Genomic DNA, 19544 nt, shown 5'->3' with positions numbered 1-19544 from the left:
CCTGGGCTGTGGAGTCAGAGTCAAGGAGTCCGTGTCAGGGCTCTTTTCCACTAGCAGCAATTTTTAAATTGCTAGGGTTGCTAATTTAACATAGGCATCATGGTAGGTATCACTACCACGATTTGATTTGCAAATCGCAAACACTTTCTGGAGCGATTTTGCAATTCAAATTCAATGCGAATGATAAATTGCAAACGCTTGCATTAGTCTTTTCTTTTGTGATTGCTGGTGGGAAAGAGCCCTTAGAGCAATTTTGGGGTATCTGCATTTTAGGGTATCTGGAATCTGAGGTTTCATAAACTGAGTAATCGGAGGATTTTTGTACCAACTCCAAAACCCTGGTAAGTAGTAGACTAAGGAGTCGGAGCGATTCTGGGTACCGGGAGTCGGAGGATTCATAAACTGAGGAGTAGAATAATTTTTGTACCAACACCACAGCCCTGACATATATGGTATACATACATTATAAGATAGATAGATACATACATAATTATATGGTAGAAGAAGAAAGCCCTTAAAAAATAGCACCTCCCACAGCAAAATTTGAAAAAGTATAACAAAAATCTTTATTCAACATTAGGTATAATAATAAGCACAATTGTTAAGTGTGCCCATAGTCATACAAATGAAAAAAATATTGAGAAGTTTATAGGAGTTTGTTTTATTTTATTTTTTTACACCAGCAGTGTGTTGTGCAGAGAATGTGTGCAAAATTTGCAGTACATGAAGTAAATCAATATTTACACTTGTCATTTAACTAAACACACCTCCAGATCACCAATTTATTTGTTAACCACTTAAGGACCAGCCTATGCTGGTCCGATCTGTGCTGTGTGGGCTCTCCAGCCCACAGCACAGATCCCTTTGAAGCCAGGGCGACCAGACTTCCCCCCCAAGGATTTGGTTTATAAGCCCGCGGATAAGGGGGGGAATATTGTTGTTATACCCTCCACTATGTACGTTGATGAGGCCAACAGGCAGCTTGGGGATTCTTCCACATATGAAAAGTTAAGGGGGAACCCTATTGAAAAGGACAAGGCCGGGCTCCGCACTCTGTTGAGGAAGGGGGTAGACTTCGGCTTTTTGTCCAAAAGAATGGGTGAAGACCTATTCGTGGAGTTCCCCAGGCTGCCCATATGGTATTATCTGCCGAAGGTTCATAAGACGTTGGTGAACCCCTCCGGACGACCGATTGTCTCCGGGGTGGGTTCACTAACGGAGACACTTTCCAAGTTTTTGGATTTAAGACTGAGGCCTTGTTTGTGATCAGTTAAATCGCTTTTGCAGGACACAGTTGATGTCTTGCAGGTGATAGAGTCCCTTGAGTGGCGGAATGGTCTTCACCTTGCTACTATTGATACTGTTAGCTTGTACAGTAGGATCCCACACGGGAAAGGCTTGGATGCAATACACCACATACTGGACAACTTTGGTAAGAGTGAGGACTACATAGAGTTCATATGTGAATGTTTGAGATTTGTTCTCGAACACAACACATTTAAATTTAATGGAGAATGGTATAGGCAGCTCTCTGGTACAGCAATGGGGACCCCGGTGGCCCCAACCTATTCTAATCTGTTCTTGTCAGTATGGGAGGATAATGTGATCTGGGCCCCCACAAATCCCTTTAGGCATTCCTTAAAATTGTGGCAGCGGTATGTGGATGACATCCTGATTGTCTGGGGTGGTAGCAGAGGAGAATTTGAAGAATTTATTGACTGAATAAACTCCAATTATATCAACATGGAGTTTACAGCTAACTTTGGAGATACTAAAGTGGAATTCTTAGACCTCATGATTGAAGTGGAGGAGGGTAGTCTCACCACTAGGGGTTATAGAAAAACCACTGCTACAAACAGTCTTCTCCACTATGATAGCTACCATCCCAGACATGTGAAGGATGCCATCCCATACGGACAATTTCTTAGACTCAAAAGAAATAACTCCGATGTAGAGACATTTGAAGCTCAGGCATCAGATTTAGTTACACACCTTTTACAAAGGGGTTATCAGACAAAATCTATCGAGCAGGCTTTGGAAAAAGCCAGATCGATATCTCGGACTCAGTTACCAAGCAGACGGTCAAAGAGGAAACAGGAAGATAGGAGATTCAATTTTGTATTTGATTTTACCCCTTATGTCCAACCAGATCCACCAGGTGATACGTAGTCATTGGCATTTATTGTCACTGGACGATCACCTAAGGGAAGTTGCCAGTAGGCCCCCAAGAATTAGCTTTAGGAGGGGTTGTACGATTAAAAAAGTATTGGTTCACAGTGAATTTAAACCTATACAGGAAAGACAGGGAAACTGGCTTACGGATAAAAAATGGGAAGGAAACTTTCCTCTTGGCCATTGTTCAGCATGTAAATTTAGAAGGAAAGGCAAAGTAGCTCAGGTAGGGGGCGTCACGTGGCATATTAAAGAATTTATTAATTGCAGGTCCAGATATGTGGTGTATTGTATTTGGTGCCCTTGTGGGAGATTCTACATAGGGGAGACCACTCAGCCACTTAAGGACAGGTTTTTGCAACATAAAAGGTCGATCAAAAATGGAGTGGGGTCACGCCGTATGATTGACCATGTAAATTCTTGCCATGGACGAGATGCAGACTGCTTAAGAGTGGCCGGCTTGAGGAAAATTTCGGATATGGCTAGAGGGGGACCTAGAGAGGAACTTTTATTACATAAGGAGGCCTCCTTGATATCTATGACCAATGCTTTGGAGAATCTGGGTTTTAATGATAGAAACGAAATTTCAGCTTTTTAAAGATAATTCAATGGAGTGTACACATGATTTTTACTGCATAGGAGTGTATATATGTATATGTTTCCTCCCTAAAGGGTTAACACTTAGACTGAGACTGAGAAGTATTTGTAACCGCCCCCATAGCTAGGTATATAGGTGGGACTTGGGGAGGAAAGGGTAAGCCTTGGTGTCCTGAGGAGGCGTGAAATCACGCGAAACAGCTGTCGACACTGGCACTATTCTAACCTGTTGTAAGCTTGTCACCGTGCTTGAATAAAGTATTCTCTGCATTTGGAGTTCCGGAATCCGCCTTCTTCATTTCATTGCATGATAAAGTAAACTACTTATCTAGTAAAAACAAAAAAAACTTGGCCAGGTCCCTAGGAATTTACTATAAAGGGATTCTACTGTACCAGCTTGGCCCACCATTTCCCCTACAAACTTATTAGGAGGCCTGGTGAGTATGCCGCCAGTAAGTTGGCTGCAGGGCTAGCCAAATGATGGCTCTCCCAGCTGACGCTAAATTCCCCGGTGGCATTAAATACTATTCCCCCTCCAAGTAATCGCAACTCGGAATGAGGTGTAATTTGGGGTCCAGCAATCGCTTGAGCCCCAGATTACTCTTACGCACCCCGTGCAGCATAACATCGCTGCTATGGGGCGCTGAGCGCCGTGCGCCAAATCCACCTGCTTCGCTGGGGAGTACCTCAATTCTGTAATTTGGCTTCTAGCTATTGTTGTTGGCCAAATTACAGTGTTTTTTATCGTAATTTGTGATCAGTCTTTTGACGGCGCCCAAATCACTCAGAGCGCTGCTTTAGCCTTAATTCCTATTATGGCCTATGGTGGTGCCGACTGCGCCCAAATCACCTGCCATGTTTTTACAGCACTTGCTGCAGAGGGGCTTAGATAGATAAAAAAATGTAGGGGTTTCAAAAGTAAGATACTGTGGCAATCATATACATTAAACATGATCCTGTGAAGAGGAACCAACAAGTTGTAGAAATATGTGCATCCTAAATAGCAGGATCATATGCTTCTATTATGAGTAAGGTCAGCAGATAGTGATTGTTTAGCACGGGGTCCCAAAACTTTTTCGGACAGGGGCCGGATCAACATATTTCAGACTGCTGGGGGGCCGGAACATACATAAAATGATGTTGAAAAACATTACCTTGAATCTAGGTATTGATTCCCCCCAATCGTGCCCGGAGGAGACCTCCCAGCAGCAGCCATTCAGTCATGCGGCGCCCAAAGAACATCTTTGTGCACCAGACAGTGAAGCATACCCAGGTGACAACCTGCCATCCAATAGGACATCAGTGTCACCTGATGCAGAATTGGATTGGAAGCCAGCGAATGACTGCTTGCTGGTTTCTACAGTATGTGGATGGGTGGTGCCAGCACTACAATTCTATATGTGGGTCTCCAATATTTTAAGGTGCAGTGGGCCACATCTATCAGTTATACATTTAGTGTTTGGGGGGAGGGGGGATGGGGGGCAGGGAAAAAAACCTCTGTGGGCTGCATTCGGCTCGCAGTTCGAGGACCACTGGTTTAGCATAATGTAAATCAGTCAGCATTACTCACCGGACTTTGCCTCTGTTGCCCGCATTTAGGTAGAAAAAGATTAGGGGGAAATAAAGGAAAATATTTTCGTTAATAAAGTTCACATTATGGTTACAGCAAAAATAGTTTAGGAAATGTGAAATTTAAAACCAGGCCAACGACCTATAAATACCGAAAACATTCCATAGTACATATGATCACTAGTGATGACCAATAAGATGCAATATTTCCAAGTTCATGCATAATTATGTAAATATTTATGCAAATACAGCTGAGCGGATGACTGTCATGCTGCTATTTTAACAAAGAGCTATATTTACTGCTGATGGTGCTGACTTGACTGAAGAGGATGCAAATACAGTATATGCAGCTTGAAAATGGGCTAATCAAGTCCCACCCAGGTTTAAACTGATTGGCCCATTTTCAAGCTGTATTTATTTACATCAAAATTGACATAATCCTACATGAACCTGGAAATATTTGCATCTCATTGATCATCCCTAATGATCCCCTGAACCCGTTCAGCAACCAGCTTTTTTGAAAAAAAAACTTGCAGTTTGAAAATAGACCAATCAAGTCCCACCCAGGTTTAATCTGATTGGTCCATTTTCAAGCTGCAGTTATTTGCATAAAAATTTACATGATCCTGCATGAACTCGGAAATATTTGCATCTCATTGATCATCCCTAATGATCACCTGAACCAGTTCAGCAACCAGCTCTTTACAAAAAACAACTTTTTTTTCAGATAATTTTTCAGCCTTCAGAGGTGAGCTGTATGATTTGATAACTGCAACTTCATTTTGTGTACTACATGTATATTGTTTTCAGCAGGATAGATGGGACTTTATTTTTCTAAAGCCTACCATCATGTCCCGCCCTTTCCAATAATAGGTACTATGGTAAGGAAATGTAAGCGACTTTGATTGACAGGGATGCTACCTCCTATCGTGTCAAAACGTATGAGATTTGTGAAGTTTTTAAATAAAAGTACATTTATTAAATGTAATAATTTTGTGGAAATCTGAAGTCCTGTCAATCCAAATGTTGTCTTCCACACTCCTGTCTCTTTAAGACCCATACCCTGTAATATATACATTTGCAAAGAATAACATATTCCAATGTCTAAAAGCTTGGGACTGCTGAGTTCCGACGCAAACCAGTGTCGTCACCATTGTACATCAAAATATATAATGTAGGAATATAACAACATATTAGCCTCCCTTGAAAATGTGAGTTTGCAACTTTTTGGGTGTATGTGAATAAAGTTTGCGTATTTTGTTCCTTCTGTCATGGTATCCCCCTCAAAGGGATTTCTATGACCAGGTCACAGTTTTGTTTCATCTTTATAGTTTGAAATAGTGGATAGATGAGTTTAAATCATATTTGCTATAACAGATTTTATGTGCAAAAATAGTTACAGAAAACTGTTTCTTCTTGTAGAAGAATTGTAAGAAATGGGTTTCTGGGATCAACCATGGCAAAGATTACAGGTGAATCTCGAAAATTAAAATATCGTGCAAAAAAACATTTATTTCAGTAATTCAACTTACCGTAAAAGGTGAAACTAATATATTGAATAGGAACCCTTTGCAGGTGGTTTGCATGAATTAGCTGATTAGAGTCTGACACTTTGAGCCTAGAATATGGAACATTTGCACAATATTCTAATGGTCTAAGATTTTGATTTTGGAGTTCTCATAAGCTGTAAGCCATAATCATCAAAATGATAACAAAGGCTTGAAATATTTAGCTTTCCATGTAATGAGGTTATTTCATATATTAGTTCCACCATTTAAGTTGAATTACTGAAATAAATGGATTTTTGCATGGTATTCTATTTTTTTGAGTTTCACCTGTTCCTGTAACTATTTCTAGTCTTTTTTTTATTATTTAGATACATTTTCTCTTTTGAAAGCCATTTAATTACCATCAGTCTATTCTGGATGTTTATGGTACTTTTATTATGATTGTACTAATGTTATTTTAAAGAGAAACTCCGACCAAGAATTTAACTTTATCCCAATCAGTAGCTGATACCCCCTTTTACATGAGAAATCTATTCATTTTCACACACAGACCATCAGGGGGCGCTGTATGGCTGATATTGTGGTGAAACCCCTCCCACAAAGAAATTCTGAGTACGTACTCTTGGCAGTTTCCTGTCTGTGAACCCTGCTGCATTGTGGGAAATAGCTGTATACAGCTGTTTCCAACTGCCCAAAAAGCAAGCAGCAGCTACATCACCTGCCAACAGTAAAAATGTCACCATGTAATAAATGTCAGAATGTAAATCAGGGATGTAAAAGATTTTACAATGGGCAAACACTGACTAAATCATATATACATAATTATTGTAAAAATGAAGCACTTTTTTTATTACATTATTTTCACTGGAGTTCCTCTTTAAGATTAGGCTTTTTGACAGATATAAATGTGCTATTCCTGACAGACAAAATAAAAGATAATTAACGATGAATGTAGACTCTAGAAACAAGCAGCAGACTTTATTTATGCATTTTTTCATTTTTATTGCAGCTAGTTTTCAGGTATGATCTACTTGTTTCACACTGCTACTCACAGATGGTGCTGGGGAGAGGGAGATGTTTCCAATCGAGACCTTCAGTTCATCTAGGGAGGCCATCGTGTGATGGGTGCCATTGTTTGGCTGCATAGGTTTGATTTCCACATGAAACTTCTTAGGCCCATCGTCACCATCATCATCAGAATCGCTTGAGTAAAAATGGTTTTCTTTGGTATGTGTGCATAAGTTAAGGATGTTTGTGGTAATGATGGTTTCATAAAAACAGAAGAGTGTGAAGCCTCATCTAACCTATGGAAACAGCAAAGCACAAGACAGAACAGTTATATCACGCTTTTCTCTGGGCAGACTCAAAGTGCTTGAGCTGCAGCCTATAGGGCATGCTCAGCAGGCAGTAGCAATGTTAGGGATTCTTGCCCAAGGTCTCCTACTGAATAGGTGTTGGCTTACTGAACATGAAGAGCTGTGTCAAATGGCAGAGCCCTTAACCAGTACATTATCCAGCCACTCCTACAAGACTACTCATCATGTCAACTAAAGCAATAAAGGTTGCCATACATCAGGCGACTTGGCGGCCGATCGACCATCCAATTCAATTGTAATCAAATTGGATGAAAACCTGTGCCACCAAGTGCATGCCTGAACCGACAAAGTGACCAATATCGGGCCGGATATTGGTTGCATGGTCGATCGCGCATGCTGCAAGATGTTGGGCCGAAGTTGGTTGGTCAGGTGCGTGATTTTAGAACTAGTGACGAAACAATGAATCCCCCGCTGCAATGTATGAATGTGTGTGTGTGCATTTATACATTACCTGTCCTGTAGCAGCTTCCACGCGGTGTCCGTCCATCTCGCCGGGTTCTACATACACGCTAGCGGCTATAGCGTTTGACGTCAGACGTTATGCGCCACTAGCGTATATGCGGCTGTTACCCGGCATGGACGGCCACCGCGTGGAGGCTGCTACAGGACAGGTAATGTATAAATGCACACACGGGGGGGGGGACACGTTTATACATTGGGGGCAGTGCCGGGCTCAGCAGATTCCCTAAAGATTTTATGTTGAAATCGGACGGGAATCGGCCTGCAGTATATGGACAGCTTCGACAAGAGACAAATATATCTCTAACCAGATTCCATTACAGATAAATTTGTCTCTTTGTCGAATCTGCCCACAATCGTCAGGTCTATGGTCACCTTTACAAATATGAACTTTAGAAATATCAGGGTAGCTGAGCAGCAAGTTAACATGAATAGTTTATAATGAATAAAATGTCTTCCCCCTACTATTCATGCAAGTTTTTAATGGCTGCAACATCACTAGAGGCAAATATACCTATCTACGCATACAGCAAAGTGTAGAGGAGAGTTGTGAGTTACCGGGAAGGACTGAGCAGCTATCCGATAGCTTGGCTTGTCTGGATTGAGGGTAGCATCTGAGCTGCAATGTGAGGAAAGAAAAGCAAAGGAAGTTAGGTTGAAGCTTTCTGCTAATCAGTCCTTCGGAGACTCCATAGTCCTTCACACAGTATACTGGTGCCTGTATATGGGTGTGTGAAACAAAACAGACAGCTTTGCCCAAGCTAACACAGCTAAAAAGGTAGCCATATATCTAGCGATGATGGGCAGATTCGACCAAGAGACAAATCTCTCTCTGACTGAATCTTATTAGAGAGAGATCTGTCGGCTGCCCATAAACTTCAGGCCGATTCCCGATCAATTTCAGCATAAAATCTCTCAGGAATCGGCCGAGGCCTGTCGCTGTTCCCCTTATGTATAAATGTGTATGTAATGTGTGCGTTCACACATTACTTGTCCTACGTCATGGTGCCTGCCCATTTTCTGATTTCGCCACTCTTCCATAGCCACATATACATGTTGCCGCGGCGGTGTGTGACGTCACACACCGGCGTGTTATGTGCCGACAGAGTGTATGGGGCTAACAGAAGAGCGGGGATTCAGAAGACGGGCACTGCGACGCAGGACAGGTAATGTATAAATGCACACATTACATACACATTTAGGGCTCTTTCACATTAGGGCAGATTTTCTGCGTTTCAACGCAAAGGGTAAAGTTTGCGTTACCCAAGGTGAAATGAAAGTCCATAGACTTTCATTTTAGCTTTCACATATAACGCAGCCTTTTTGTGCGTTGCGTTACACTGCACCCAGGCGCAGTTTTTCAGCCGACGCTAGCTTTATGCGTTACAATGTTAGTCAATGTAAAACGCACACTATGCGCGTTTTTAATCCGTTAACGCAGGCAATCAGTCCCAGAATGCAACAGAGGAACAATGTAGAAAGTTGAAAACTAAAAGAAAAAAAAATTACCTGCGTTTTCCTATGTGCTGTAACGCATTGAAAACGGATTAAAAACGCACACTCACTGCAGTGCAACGCATATCAAAACGCATTAAAACGCATACAACAAAACGTATGCTTTGAGCGTTCAACGCAAGCTCTGATGTGAAAGAGCCCTTATACATTAGGGCAGCAGCGCCGGGAGTTTAGTCGCTCGTCCTGATATTCCTCGTCCGTCCTCGTCATTACCGCCATGCATCCATCCGACCACAACGGCCCAACATCCTGCAGCATGTTCGATATATGAGACCAATTTCGGACCAAAATTGGTTGCACTGTCGTTTGGGCATGCACTTGGCGGCATTGATTTTCATCTGATTCTGATTATAATAATCAAATCGGATGGTCGATCGGCCACCAAGTAGCCTGATGTATGGCCACCTTTACTGCTATTTTGAGTTCCTCTGTATCAATCAGGAGGAGATCCAGAAAGCTAAAATGGATGGACGTTTAGTGCCCAAAAAAGGCAGCTAGTCACCTATAAAGAGGGCAGGCGTTGGATCTTGTTCGCCGCCTCCAGGAGCCCTTGGGAGGCTTCAGAAGTACTTTTGTGCTCGATTGCTTCCGAGGACAGGCAGCTCTGTACTGTGCATGCGTAGTACAGAACCACCCATCTACAGAAACACTCGGAGACGCGATTGCTTATGAAGCTTTATGAGGATCGCCAAAGGCATCTGCAATGGGGGTGACAGCACGGTAATGAGGAAACAGAGAGGAAAGGGAAGGCTCCATAGGATACAGAGCCTTCCCTCTCCATAGGTGAGTAACGAGGACACAGAGAGGAAAGGGAAGGCTCCATAGGATCCAGAGCCTTCCCCCTCCATAGGTGAGTAACGAGGACACAGAGAAAAAAGGAAAGGCTCCATAGGATCGAGAGCCTTCCCTCTCCATAACCCCCTCCATAGGTGAGTAACGAGGACACAAAGAGAAAAGGGAAGGCTCCATAGGACCCAGAGCCTTTCCTCTCCATAGGTGAGTAACGAGGACACAGAGCGGAAAGGGAAGGCTCCATAGGATCCAGAGCCTTCCCTCTCCATAGGTGAGTAACGAGGACACAGAGAGGAAAGGGAAGGCTCATTAGGACCCAGAGCCTTCCCTCTCCATATGTGAGTATCTGCTTTTTTTTTTTTTTTGACTTCACATTTACTTAAAACACCTACTACTGGCAATCAGTTTGCTGGTTACAAGCTTAGGTAGGCTTAATGTAGTTCACACAGGGGGCAGTGATCATTTGTATGGCTCACCTCTGTTTCCTGCCTTTCCTATGGGATACTACATGTGCTTAGATTTACAGAAAAATGAACAGGAGTCTTTCTGCACAGAGGAAATTCTCTGCTCCTGCATTAATGCACGTCCCATTTCCATAGGCTCCTGACACCGCTATGTACCTATTATTATATGATAAGAGCAGCCAGAGCTATTACAGTACAGGACTCTTATCCAGTTATAGATTAAACATTATCCGTTTTAAACAGTCAATAAGTGACGCAAGAAAAGGATATAATTCTGGTTTTCTTCCGGTTTTATGCTATATCCTTCTTCATCAACCGCAGGAAGATTCTAAAATGAAACAGCAATTATTAAAAAAAAAAAAGCAGTAAAACAAGTCAATCTATAGAAATAAAACAGGGTTCCTTCTAAACTGATAGAACTTCCTGTGCCCAGGACATAGCTCGTCATCTCATCAGAACAGGTGTGTCATGCTTGATGTAGTCACTCAGTACAGAGAGGCAGAAGGTCATCTGATCTGATTCTTTTAGGTCAGATGTAGCACTGATCTCATGATTGGGGGTGTCAATGGTCATATCTTAAAAGGTACCTGAGATGAAGATAATCGCTATATGCTATATTTATACTTATCTAGGGAATCCTCCAGCCTCACGAGGTGCTTGGGGGTCCCTCATCATCATCTTCTAACCCCCCCCCCCAGTATTCTGTCCAGTCATGTGCTTCTGCGCATGCTAGCCCCCACTGCAATCCTGTGCATTGAAGAGTTCTGCTCCTGTGCAGTACTACTGCGCAGTCTCAGTACGCTCCCGGCTACGGAATTGTATGCGGCCAAGCCACGCATTCACAAAAGAGCAAGGCTGGCCACATTACCGGGGGGATTAGAAGAGAATGGTGAGGCAGCAGAGGATGGTGAGGGACCCCACGCACCTCATGAGACTGGAGGAAGCTCTTTAAGGAATATCCAGATATACTGACTGGAAAGCCTCACTCGACCCCTCCCTTTTCTTCTACAAACATGCCTAAATTGCAGGCAAGCTGAGGATTTCTGTCACAGTAGTGTTTTGCTGTTAAAAATACCTAAGGGTAGTAAGACTGAGCATAAAAGATCAACAGACATGATCCTGCATTCCCATGCAGCAATAATATGCCAGTATATCCTAATGAAGCCTAAGTGCCTGTTCACATACCGTATATACTCGAGTATAAGCAAACCCCAAGTATAGGCAGACTCCCCAGCTTTTACCTTAAAAAAATACAGGAAAAATGATTGACCCGGGTATAAGCCAAGGGTAGGAAAATGGTAGCCTGGAGGCTGCTTGGGTGGCTGAAGGTTGTAATAGGTGACCCTTCACTGTCATTGTTGTTAGATTATGGTTTGTGGTCAGTAGAGGAAATGATGGCACTAACCTCTTGAAAAGACTGTGTAATTCCAGATATACACAGGTACAAAGTAAAGATGGCAGGTGGGTGGATTCCTTGTTAGCTTACCTGTGGCAGTCTCTTTTCTATGATGCCCTCTAGTGGTGCCTCATCACGTGCGACAGTGCAGGGCGTTCTAGAAAAGAGACTGCTTTTCACCGTGGCATTGATTAAACTGGCCTAATTGGTAAGTAAGTCCAGGTTTACTTTAATGTGTTTATAAAAACCATTGAGGGTCCATGTCTTTGGAAATAACCATATAAACAAAATAATATAAATATCAGTTTAACGTGCAGTAATAGTTATAAATCTAAAGTGAAACGTTACATTAACCTCAGAGATTAACAGGCATGGTTCCTATAAGAGATTCCTATTCACAATGTATTGGCGTGGGAAGGGAGGACCTAAGTGCACCTCTGTAAAACACTCAATACTTTCTAGATTTTGCACGAAAGACGGACGTGTTTCCAGTTCAGTGTGTTCCATAAATTATTAACTCCAAGCACCACAACAAGCAAGTCAGAAAGTAAACATTGTAAGTCAAACCCAATTAAGCCCTGCTTCACCGATTTAACCTTGCAGCTATCGAGAAGGCAGCACTTCATTAGCAATGCGACTGGTGTGAGTTAAACGCTCGCAGGAAGCTCAGCCCGCACATAATGCATCTTGAAATAAAGCTAAAGAAAGGTTGAGGTGCAAAGACACAGGGCATGAGGAGCACCACCCTCGGTGGCTCCAGAGAGGTTCCCTTCATTACAGAGTGGGGGTTGGAGATGCAGAGGGGTGAGGTAATTATCACATGATCACTTTTAGTTCATCTGAGGTATCACAGGCCCAGGTGGCACAATGTCCATTTATGCAGCAATAAAGTCATTAAGTGTAGCTGCACTGCAATGTGACCCATTACACTGAAGGGAGTGACAGGTCTATAAACATAGGTGTGTTCGTTATAATACGCAAACGGCAATAATCCTCAGGAAACAAAGGAAGATTTCAGTATTTAGCAACAGTAATGGTAAAAGATGAAAGGCTGGATGGTGGCTATAGGTTACTGCACACTGCATATATTTAGTCTTTTCACATAGACTATACGTCACCCTACATAGTGTGAATGAGACCTGCTCTGTTTATCGAGCACATTACAAAAAAACTGAACTAAGGAAGATCTGGGGGGACTGAATGTCACTTCCTACCTGGTCCCTACAAAGGTGAACCTGTATAACCTCTATCAAGAAATCTGAGCATCCTTACTGCATACTTATAATAAAGGAGTCTGGAAAAAAGGTGCAGGGGGTTGCCGCTAGTAGAAAATCAGTAAAATTACCAATATTCTAAAACTATCGATCGTAAACTATGGGCAATCTTTACCGATATTTTACTATGGCGTAACCTAACCCTACGCTCACAGAGAACTCCACCCTCTACCGATGCCTAACCCTTAACCCTCCATCTACCTATGCCTGACAGAACTCCCCCTCCCCCCACATCTCAAAGCTTTTAATTAGTTCTACTGTAATGTCTATTTATGGCCATTTGTCACTAGGGGGCAGTGTGAGACAATAACAGAGGACTTCTGCTTTCCGTTTCTATAAGTAGAAAGAGATCAAAGCATTCTATAAATTTACAGCACAAGTTGTGACGACTTAGGTTGAAAGCAGTGCATTTATCTCAAACAAGATAACTCTATTGAAGTTGCTAATGGGTTAACTACCAGCCCCTAATCCCCCCCTCGCCACGATTAATGGCATTGGGCAGAAAATTGAGTGCATGGATCTATTTAATTTGCATAGCGGGAAGCCTCAGCACCTGCTATTTTATAGGGCGGCTCCGGACGCACACATTTCTCCTTTTTACCAGCTTCGTCCTTACTACCCTCTCTGCTAAGTTCACTCTGAAAAAGGGTTGTATAGAATCCTAAAGAGTTCTTCTGCATCTGGGCTTACTTGTGGAAGCTCAAACACAGCAAGCATAGTCAGGTCCTGCTGACCATACTCCCTACTTCTACAGCGGAGCTGAGGTTGGACTGTAGGCAGCGTGGCTATGTAGGTGCAGCCAAGCCACTTTTCACTAACATTTTGTCATTCACCTCAACTTCTGTTAAGTGTTGCAGGGAAGGAAGAAAGAGAAAGCATACCAAACTGGGGCACTGGACAGGCTACAACAAAAACCTAACCGTGAAGTGGAAGGGTATGAAATCTTGCCCACCAACCCAAACAGTATAGTAGGTCTATGGATTGAGCTCACGAGTCTCTACTCTCAGCCGCTGCACCAATCATACTACATTAATGTGCAATAACTATTACCGGATTAAAAAAATGCCCTTTCAGTATTTAAAGGTACAGACTAACCAGCAAGCTCATGGTGAACCAGAACTCATTGGAGTGTGTGACAGGCTACAATGGTCTTAAAAGCCCCCTTACTAAAATGCTATGGAAAACAAAAGTTTGCTTTCTTAAAACAGAAAGAATTTGCGATAATTCAGGTTGGAGTGAGCTTGAGATGTCTCCCACAGCATCACTGCTGAATATATGCAAATTAACCATTGTTACCCTTAGAAGCTAGACACACCTCCAGATCCGCTGGAATGCAATGATGTGTCAGCTTGTTAAATTTGTACAGAGCCATAATAATCCAACATGCATACAGGCTGTTTCGGATTGGTTGATCCTCATCAGTGCATGGCATGGATTAATTTGGCTCTATGGAGTAGGGCTTGTAACACCGAGAGGTAAAGACTAACCAGCAAGCTCATGGTGAACCAGAACTCACTGGAGTGTGTGAGGGACTACAATGGTCCTAAAAGCCCCATTACTAAAATGCTATGGAAAACAAAAGTTTGCTTTCTTTAAACAGAGAGAATTTGCGATAATTCAGGTTGGAGTGAGCAGATTAAAGGATACCCAAGGTGACATGTGACATGATGAGATAGGCATGTATATGTACAGTGCCAAGCACACAAATAACTAGGCTGTGTTCCTTTTTTTCTTTCTCTGCCTTAAAGAGTCAAACATCAGGTATGCAAGTGACAGTTTCAGTCTGGGTTGGACTGGGTCAGACTGTCCCTTCTAAGTAATTATAGCCATAAAACACTTTCCTGTGATTAAATGGCTTCTGAGAACAGAAAAGAGATAAAAAGTGTCAATAATTCCTAGATTTGAGCTCTAGCATACGTCAATGAAGGTGTCATTGAGCAGACAATGAAACCATAAACACTTAAAAATTAGATACATAAACACTTAAAAACTGGATTCAAATATAAAATAAAACTGTGGGATATTGAAAAATGCCATTTTAGGAGAGGGAGGATAGATGCAATTGTTTTTCTCATCAGTTTTCACCTCAGATGTCCTTTAACTAAACAAAAACAAAATATGTTCCATGCAAACCAGTGTAATTTTATAAACATCCTGACTTTGAGCTTCACATAGCGTGGATCACATGGATCTCTCCATATGATGTGTGTTTTCTTATCTTCAAACACACGTGTGCAATAAAGTCTTCCCCAATAACGCTGTATGGAAAACTATGACTAAGCAGAACTCGATCCTCATCCTCCTAAAGGTCATTGGCTGCACACGTTCCCTGCCTGCCTCCATGCTGGTGAAGCAAGAAACAGCTAGTGAGGCAGAGCTACAGGTCATTGCCATCTGTAAATTGTCACAGTAGAACTATAGCACAGATTGGTTTTTTTTCTATATTGAAAGCCGACCTGAACCCAGAAATTCCTCTCTGCTCTAAAAGTTAAGCAACAGCATAATAACTTTTACAGAAAAACATTTCTTTGTTACAGCTGATACAAATCTAGCAATAAATCTGCAGTGTCTACTTTTTTTTTGTTTACCAATTAGCTGTTCTGCCGTGGCAGCCAACTGACACAGCTGAAAGATCAAATTATACTGGTGATTAGGGGGGTCTTTTAAACATTTCGGGACCGGCAACCTAACCCCCCTTAAGGACCAGGGCATTTTGTGGTGGAGGAGGGTTCACGTTTGGGGGGGGGGGGGGGGGGGTCGGGCGGCCGGCTCCCGTCTGTGGTGTGCTGGGCAGTGTGTCCCCCATGGAGGCAGGTGTCCCCCCCTGTAGCTGGAAGCAATCACTCACCTTCCAGGCTCCAGCGATGAGCCGCAGAAGCCACCTCTTCTCCAGCCGGCATCTCTGCTCCAAATGACGCTCAGGTCGGGTCGCGGCTTGAGGACGTCATCAACCCGGGACCCGGCGCTGACGTCAGACGGAGTGGAGATGCCGGCCAGAGCGGAGGGGGGCACCGATCGTCGCTGGAACAGCAGGGAGGTGAGTGGATCCTCTTCTTTTCCCCCCTGCCGCCGCCGCTGTCAAAGTGATCACTACGATCCGATGGCGATAGTAGTGATCACTAGATCAGCAGCCATACGTGATGGCTGCTGATCACTCAGGAGAGATATCAGCTGTCATATGACAGCTTAATCTCCCCCTCCGGGTGCGCACGATCGCGTCGGGAGCAGTTCTTTAGCGCGGACGTTGACTGAACCTACAGAGGTCCCCAATAGGTTAACCATGCGCTCCTCATAATAAAGAGTAAAAATACATATAGCTCCTCCTCAATACACCGCATATGTTGGATCGCCAAACTGCCAAACAGAGTGTGTACTCAGTGCAAAGTTAATAACCGTAAAATAGTACAATGTGCTCAACAACTCATGCTAAATAAAATATTATAAAACAGTGTATCACACTACTTCATAGCCTGGTTTACACCCAAAAAAACTTATTCACAGTTTTTTTCCAAAAAACGGCTATATATAAAACTGGAATGGCCACTGAGATTAGCATTAGACAGTCTCTAGATGTAAATCTTCTAAAATCTCCATACAGTTCCATTAAACTCTTAACAGCATCCTCATGAGAAACTATATACGCTCACCGGAACAGTTGGCCAACCTCATACGATCAGCAAATGCGTTTTCTGGCTCTGCCAGTGTTAATCCACATGTCCCTGCAGCTCTCCTTCCAGGTTCTTCAACACTCAGTGCATGCCAGATAAATGCACAGCAATAGTGTAATACTGCTTAGCACTTCACTACTTATCACCAGTGCTCCCCAGATCTCTCACACAGCACCCAGTGTGCCTTCACCCAGCATATAATCGAGCCTCTCACCAGAGGCTCAGCACAGACCATCGTTACAAGTGTTTCATATGTACAAAATGACATCTTGCATCAAAGTTCTTTAGGAGCACTGGCCCTTTAATTGCCATTGCCAAACAGCTGCATGCTGGGGGTCTTTTTATCTATAATATATTCCTCTTCCCTGTATTTCCACCTCCTCCTGATGGCATAAGACAGTGCACTTCCTAGTATGGACCTCAGTAGGAGTGTCTGAAGACTGTGGGAGGAGGGTGGGTTTATAGACAAAAAGACCTCCAGCATGCAACTGTTTGGCAATGGCAATTAAAGCGGTGTTAAGCGGTATTACACTATTGCTGTGCATTTATCTGGCATGCACTGAGTGTTGAAGAACCTGGAAGGAGAGCTGCAGGGACGTGTGGATTGACAGAAAACGCATTTGCCGATCGTATGAGGTTGGCCAACTGTTCCTGTGAGCGTATATTGTTTCTCATGAGGATGCTGTTAAGAGTTTATTGGAACTGTATGGAGATTTGAGAAGATTTATATCTAGAGACTGTCTAATGCTAATCTCAGTGGCCATTCCAGTTTTATATATAGCCGTTTAAAAAAAAACAAAAAAAAAAAAATGTGAATACGTTTTTTTTTTGGTGTAAACCAGGCTATGAAGTAGTGTGATACACGGTTTTATAATATTTTATTTAGCATGAGTTGTTGAGCGCATTGCCCTTTTTTACGGGTATACTGGTGATAAGTCACAGATGATGGGGAATTAGATCAGTTAAACTCTCTAAAAACATAGAGGGTGCATTTTCCTTTTGTCCTGTGTAAGAGTTCAGGTGCACTTTAAACAGATAAACACCAAGGTAAGAGCAGGAATATAGTCCACTTTGTTTTATGGCCCCACTGAAAAGATTCTACTTTTACTTATTTACTTCCTGTCCTGATGACTGTCACTGAAAACACCAAGAGAAAGTCTTCCCAGTGACAACAATGACAACCTGACATTACCTTGCCCATTGCTCCACTCAAATTGGCAGGATTTTACTCTAATCACACAATAAAAAAATAAATAAAATAAAATGCAACAATATCCTGCAATGACCACAGTCACACATTTAGGGCACTGCAGACAGCACATATCTTGCAATGCTGCATTTGGTCACAGCTTGCTTATTAAAATACAGGAGAGTTACAAAGTGAAAAAAAAGTACTTACAATGGAATCTGAATCAGCATTCTCCCTGAAAGAAAAACAAAGAAACCGGTATTAAGCATGAACGCTTAAATCAGAATCAGAATCTATTTATTTCACCAAGTACAACGGAGTTGTACCCGGAATTATTTTTGGCACATACAGGGTCGGTGATGGTACGGTACAGTATCAGACATGCAGTAGATTGAGAGACATACACATGCAGCATAGTATACAAGAGTAGGCATGTACAAGGCAACACAGCATATACAAAGCATATACAAGCATATACAAGCGTATACAGCATATACAAGCGTATACAAAGCAGCAAAAACTGGAGGGATCCTAATGCTGTGTGAGCGGAGCTGCCTGCCTCCTTCGCGGCGCTTACCAACTCCATAGCAGCTAGGATGCCCCCGTAATGTCCGACAGTGCATTATGCTACATAGCTTCAATAGACAAAACGCTATTTAGTTGTAAGGTGACATTGTGGACTATGCTAGTATTACAGAAATTAATAGTGAGGCAAGAACCCAGTTACAGCCAAAAACCGAAGACAATTTTAAAAGGTATTAACTTTGGAAATTAACTTCTCAAATTGCAGAATCTCGCTTGATGGCCATTTCACACTGGGGTGGTGCGGTTAATTTACCGCACCAACCACAGCCTAATTAAAGTCTGTAGGAGAGTTCACCCTCCCCACGTTGCAGTACCCTGCGCCGGAAGTGCCCAATTTAACGCGCTTCCAAACTTCCGTTACCGTGGGGCTCCTGTGTCAGACCAGAAGTCATGTAAGTCTATGGTAACACGTGTGTGGTTTAAAAACCCGCTGCAGATTTCAGCATTACGCATGTCATCGATTTCCCAATAGGAAGTAAGCGGTAATCCCCAAAGGCCTGTTTTGGGCGGTGCGACCGATGCACCGCACATCTGCAGTGTCAAGCCGGCCTTCACCTGTGCACCTCTCCATACAGACACAAGACCTCTAGAGCCATGTGTTTCCTGTGAACTGCACAGTCTCATGTCTTCATGCGGACACAGACACAGGGCTTCTGAGGTCATTCTGGGATTTTGGGAAATATTTTCTGGCATGTACTCCTCTCTCCCTACTTACTTTGTGACATACAGAACACCTGACTCACCAGTCCACCCGCTGAATCCAGAGAGGAAAGAAAATGTACCTAGTGCTTTTTGGGATGAGGGGGGAAGGGGATGAAGAAAGAGAGACGCGCAGCTCTGGCTGACTGCGTAGGCGCTGCTGTACTCACACAGGCGCAGTACGTCTGCACTCATGCATGAACAGGAGAGTGGCCACATAACATATCCAACCAGCTCTTGTTCCATAGATCTTCACGCGGCAATGCTGGGCGCCATGACAA

At 42.9% G+C, this 19544-nt stretch overlaps 1 protein-coding gene across 1 annotated transcript in view; it reads right to left on the bottom strand.

Annotated features, from left to right (window-relative positions):
- Nucleotides 1-19544, bottom strand: part of FCHO2 (FCH and mu domain containing endocytic adaptor 2) — a 240335-nt gene that overhangs the window by 51290 nt on the left and 169501 nt on the right. Inside the window, exons 11-14 of the mRNA XM_068248366.1 lie at nucleotides 18190-18214; nucleotides 10723-10780; nucleotides 6899-7077; nucleotides 4340-4351 (exon numbers count right to left, since the gene is read on the bottom strand). Coding sequence (XP_068104467.1) covers nucleotides 4340-4351; nucleotides 6899-7077; nucleotides 10723-10780; nucleotides 18190-18214 — 274 coding nt within the window. The remainder of the gene's footprint in view (nucleotides 1-4339; nucleotides 4352-6898; nucleotides 7078-10722; nucleotides 10781-18189; nucleotides 18215-19544) is intronic.

Source organism: Hyperolius riggenbachi, chromosome 1, assembly GCF_040937935.1.
Source record: "Hyperolius riggenbachi isolate aHypRig1 chromosome 1, aHypRig1.pri, whole genome shotgun sequence".
NCBI classification, from domain to species: Eukaryota; Metazoa; Chordata; class Amphibia; order Anura; family Hyperoliidae; genus Hyperolius; species Hyperolius riggenbachi.
The sequence above is the reverse complement of the archived record's forward strand: the minus strand, read 5'-3'. Positions and strand labels throughout refer to the sequence as shown.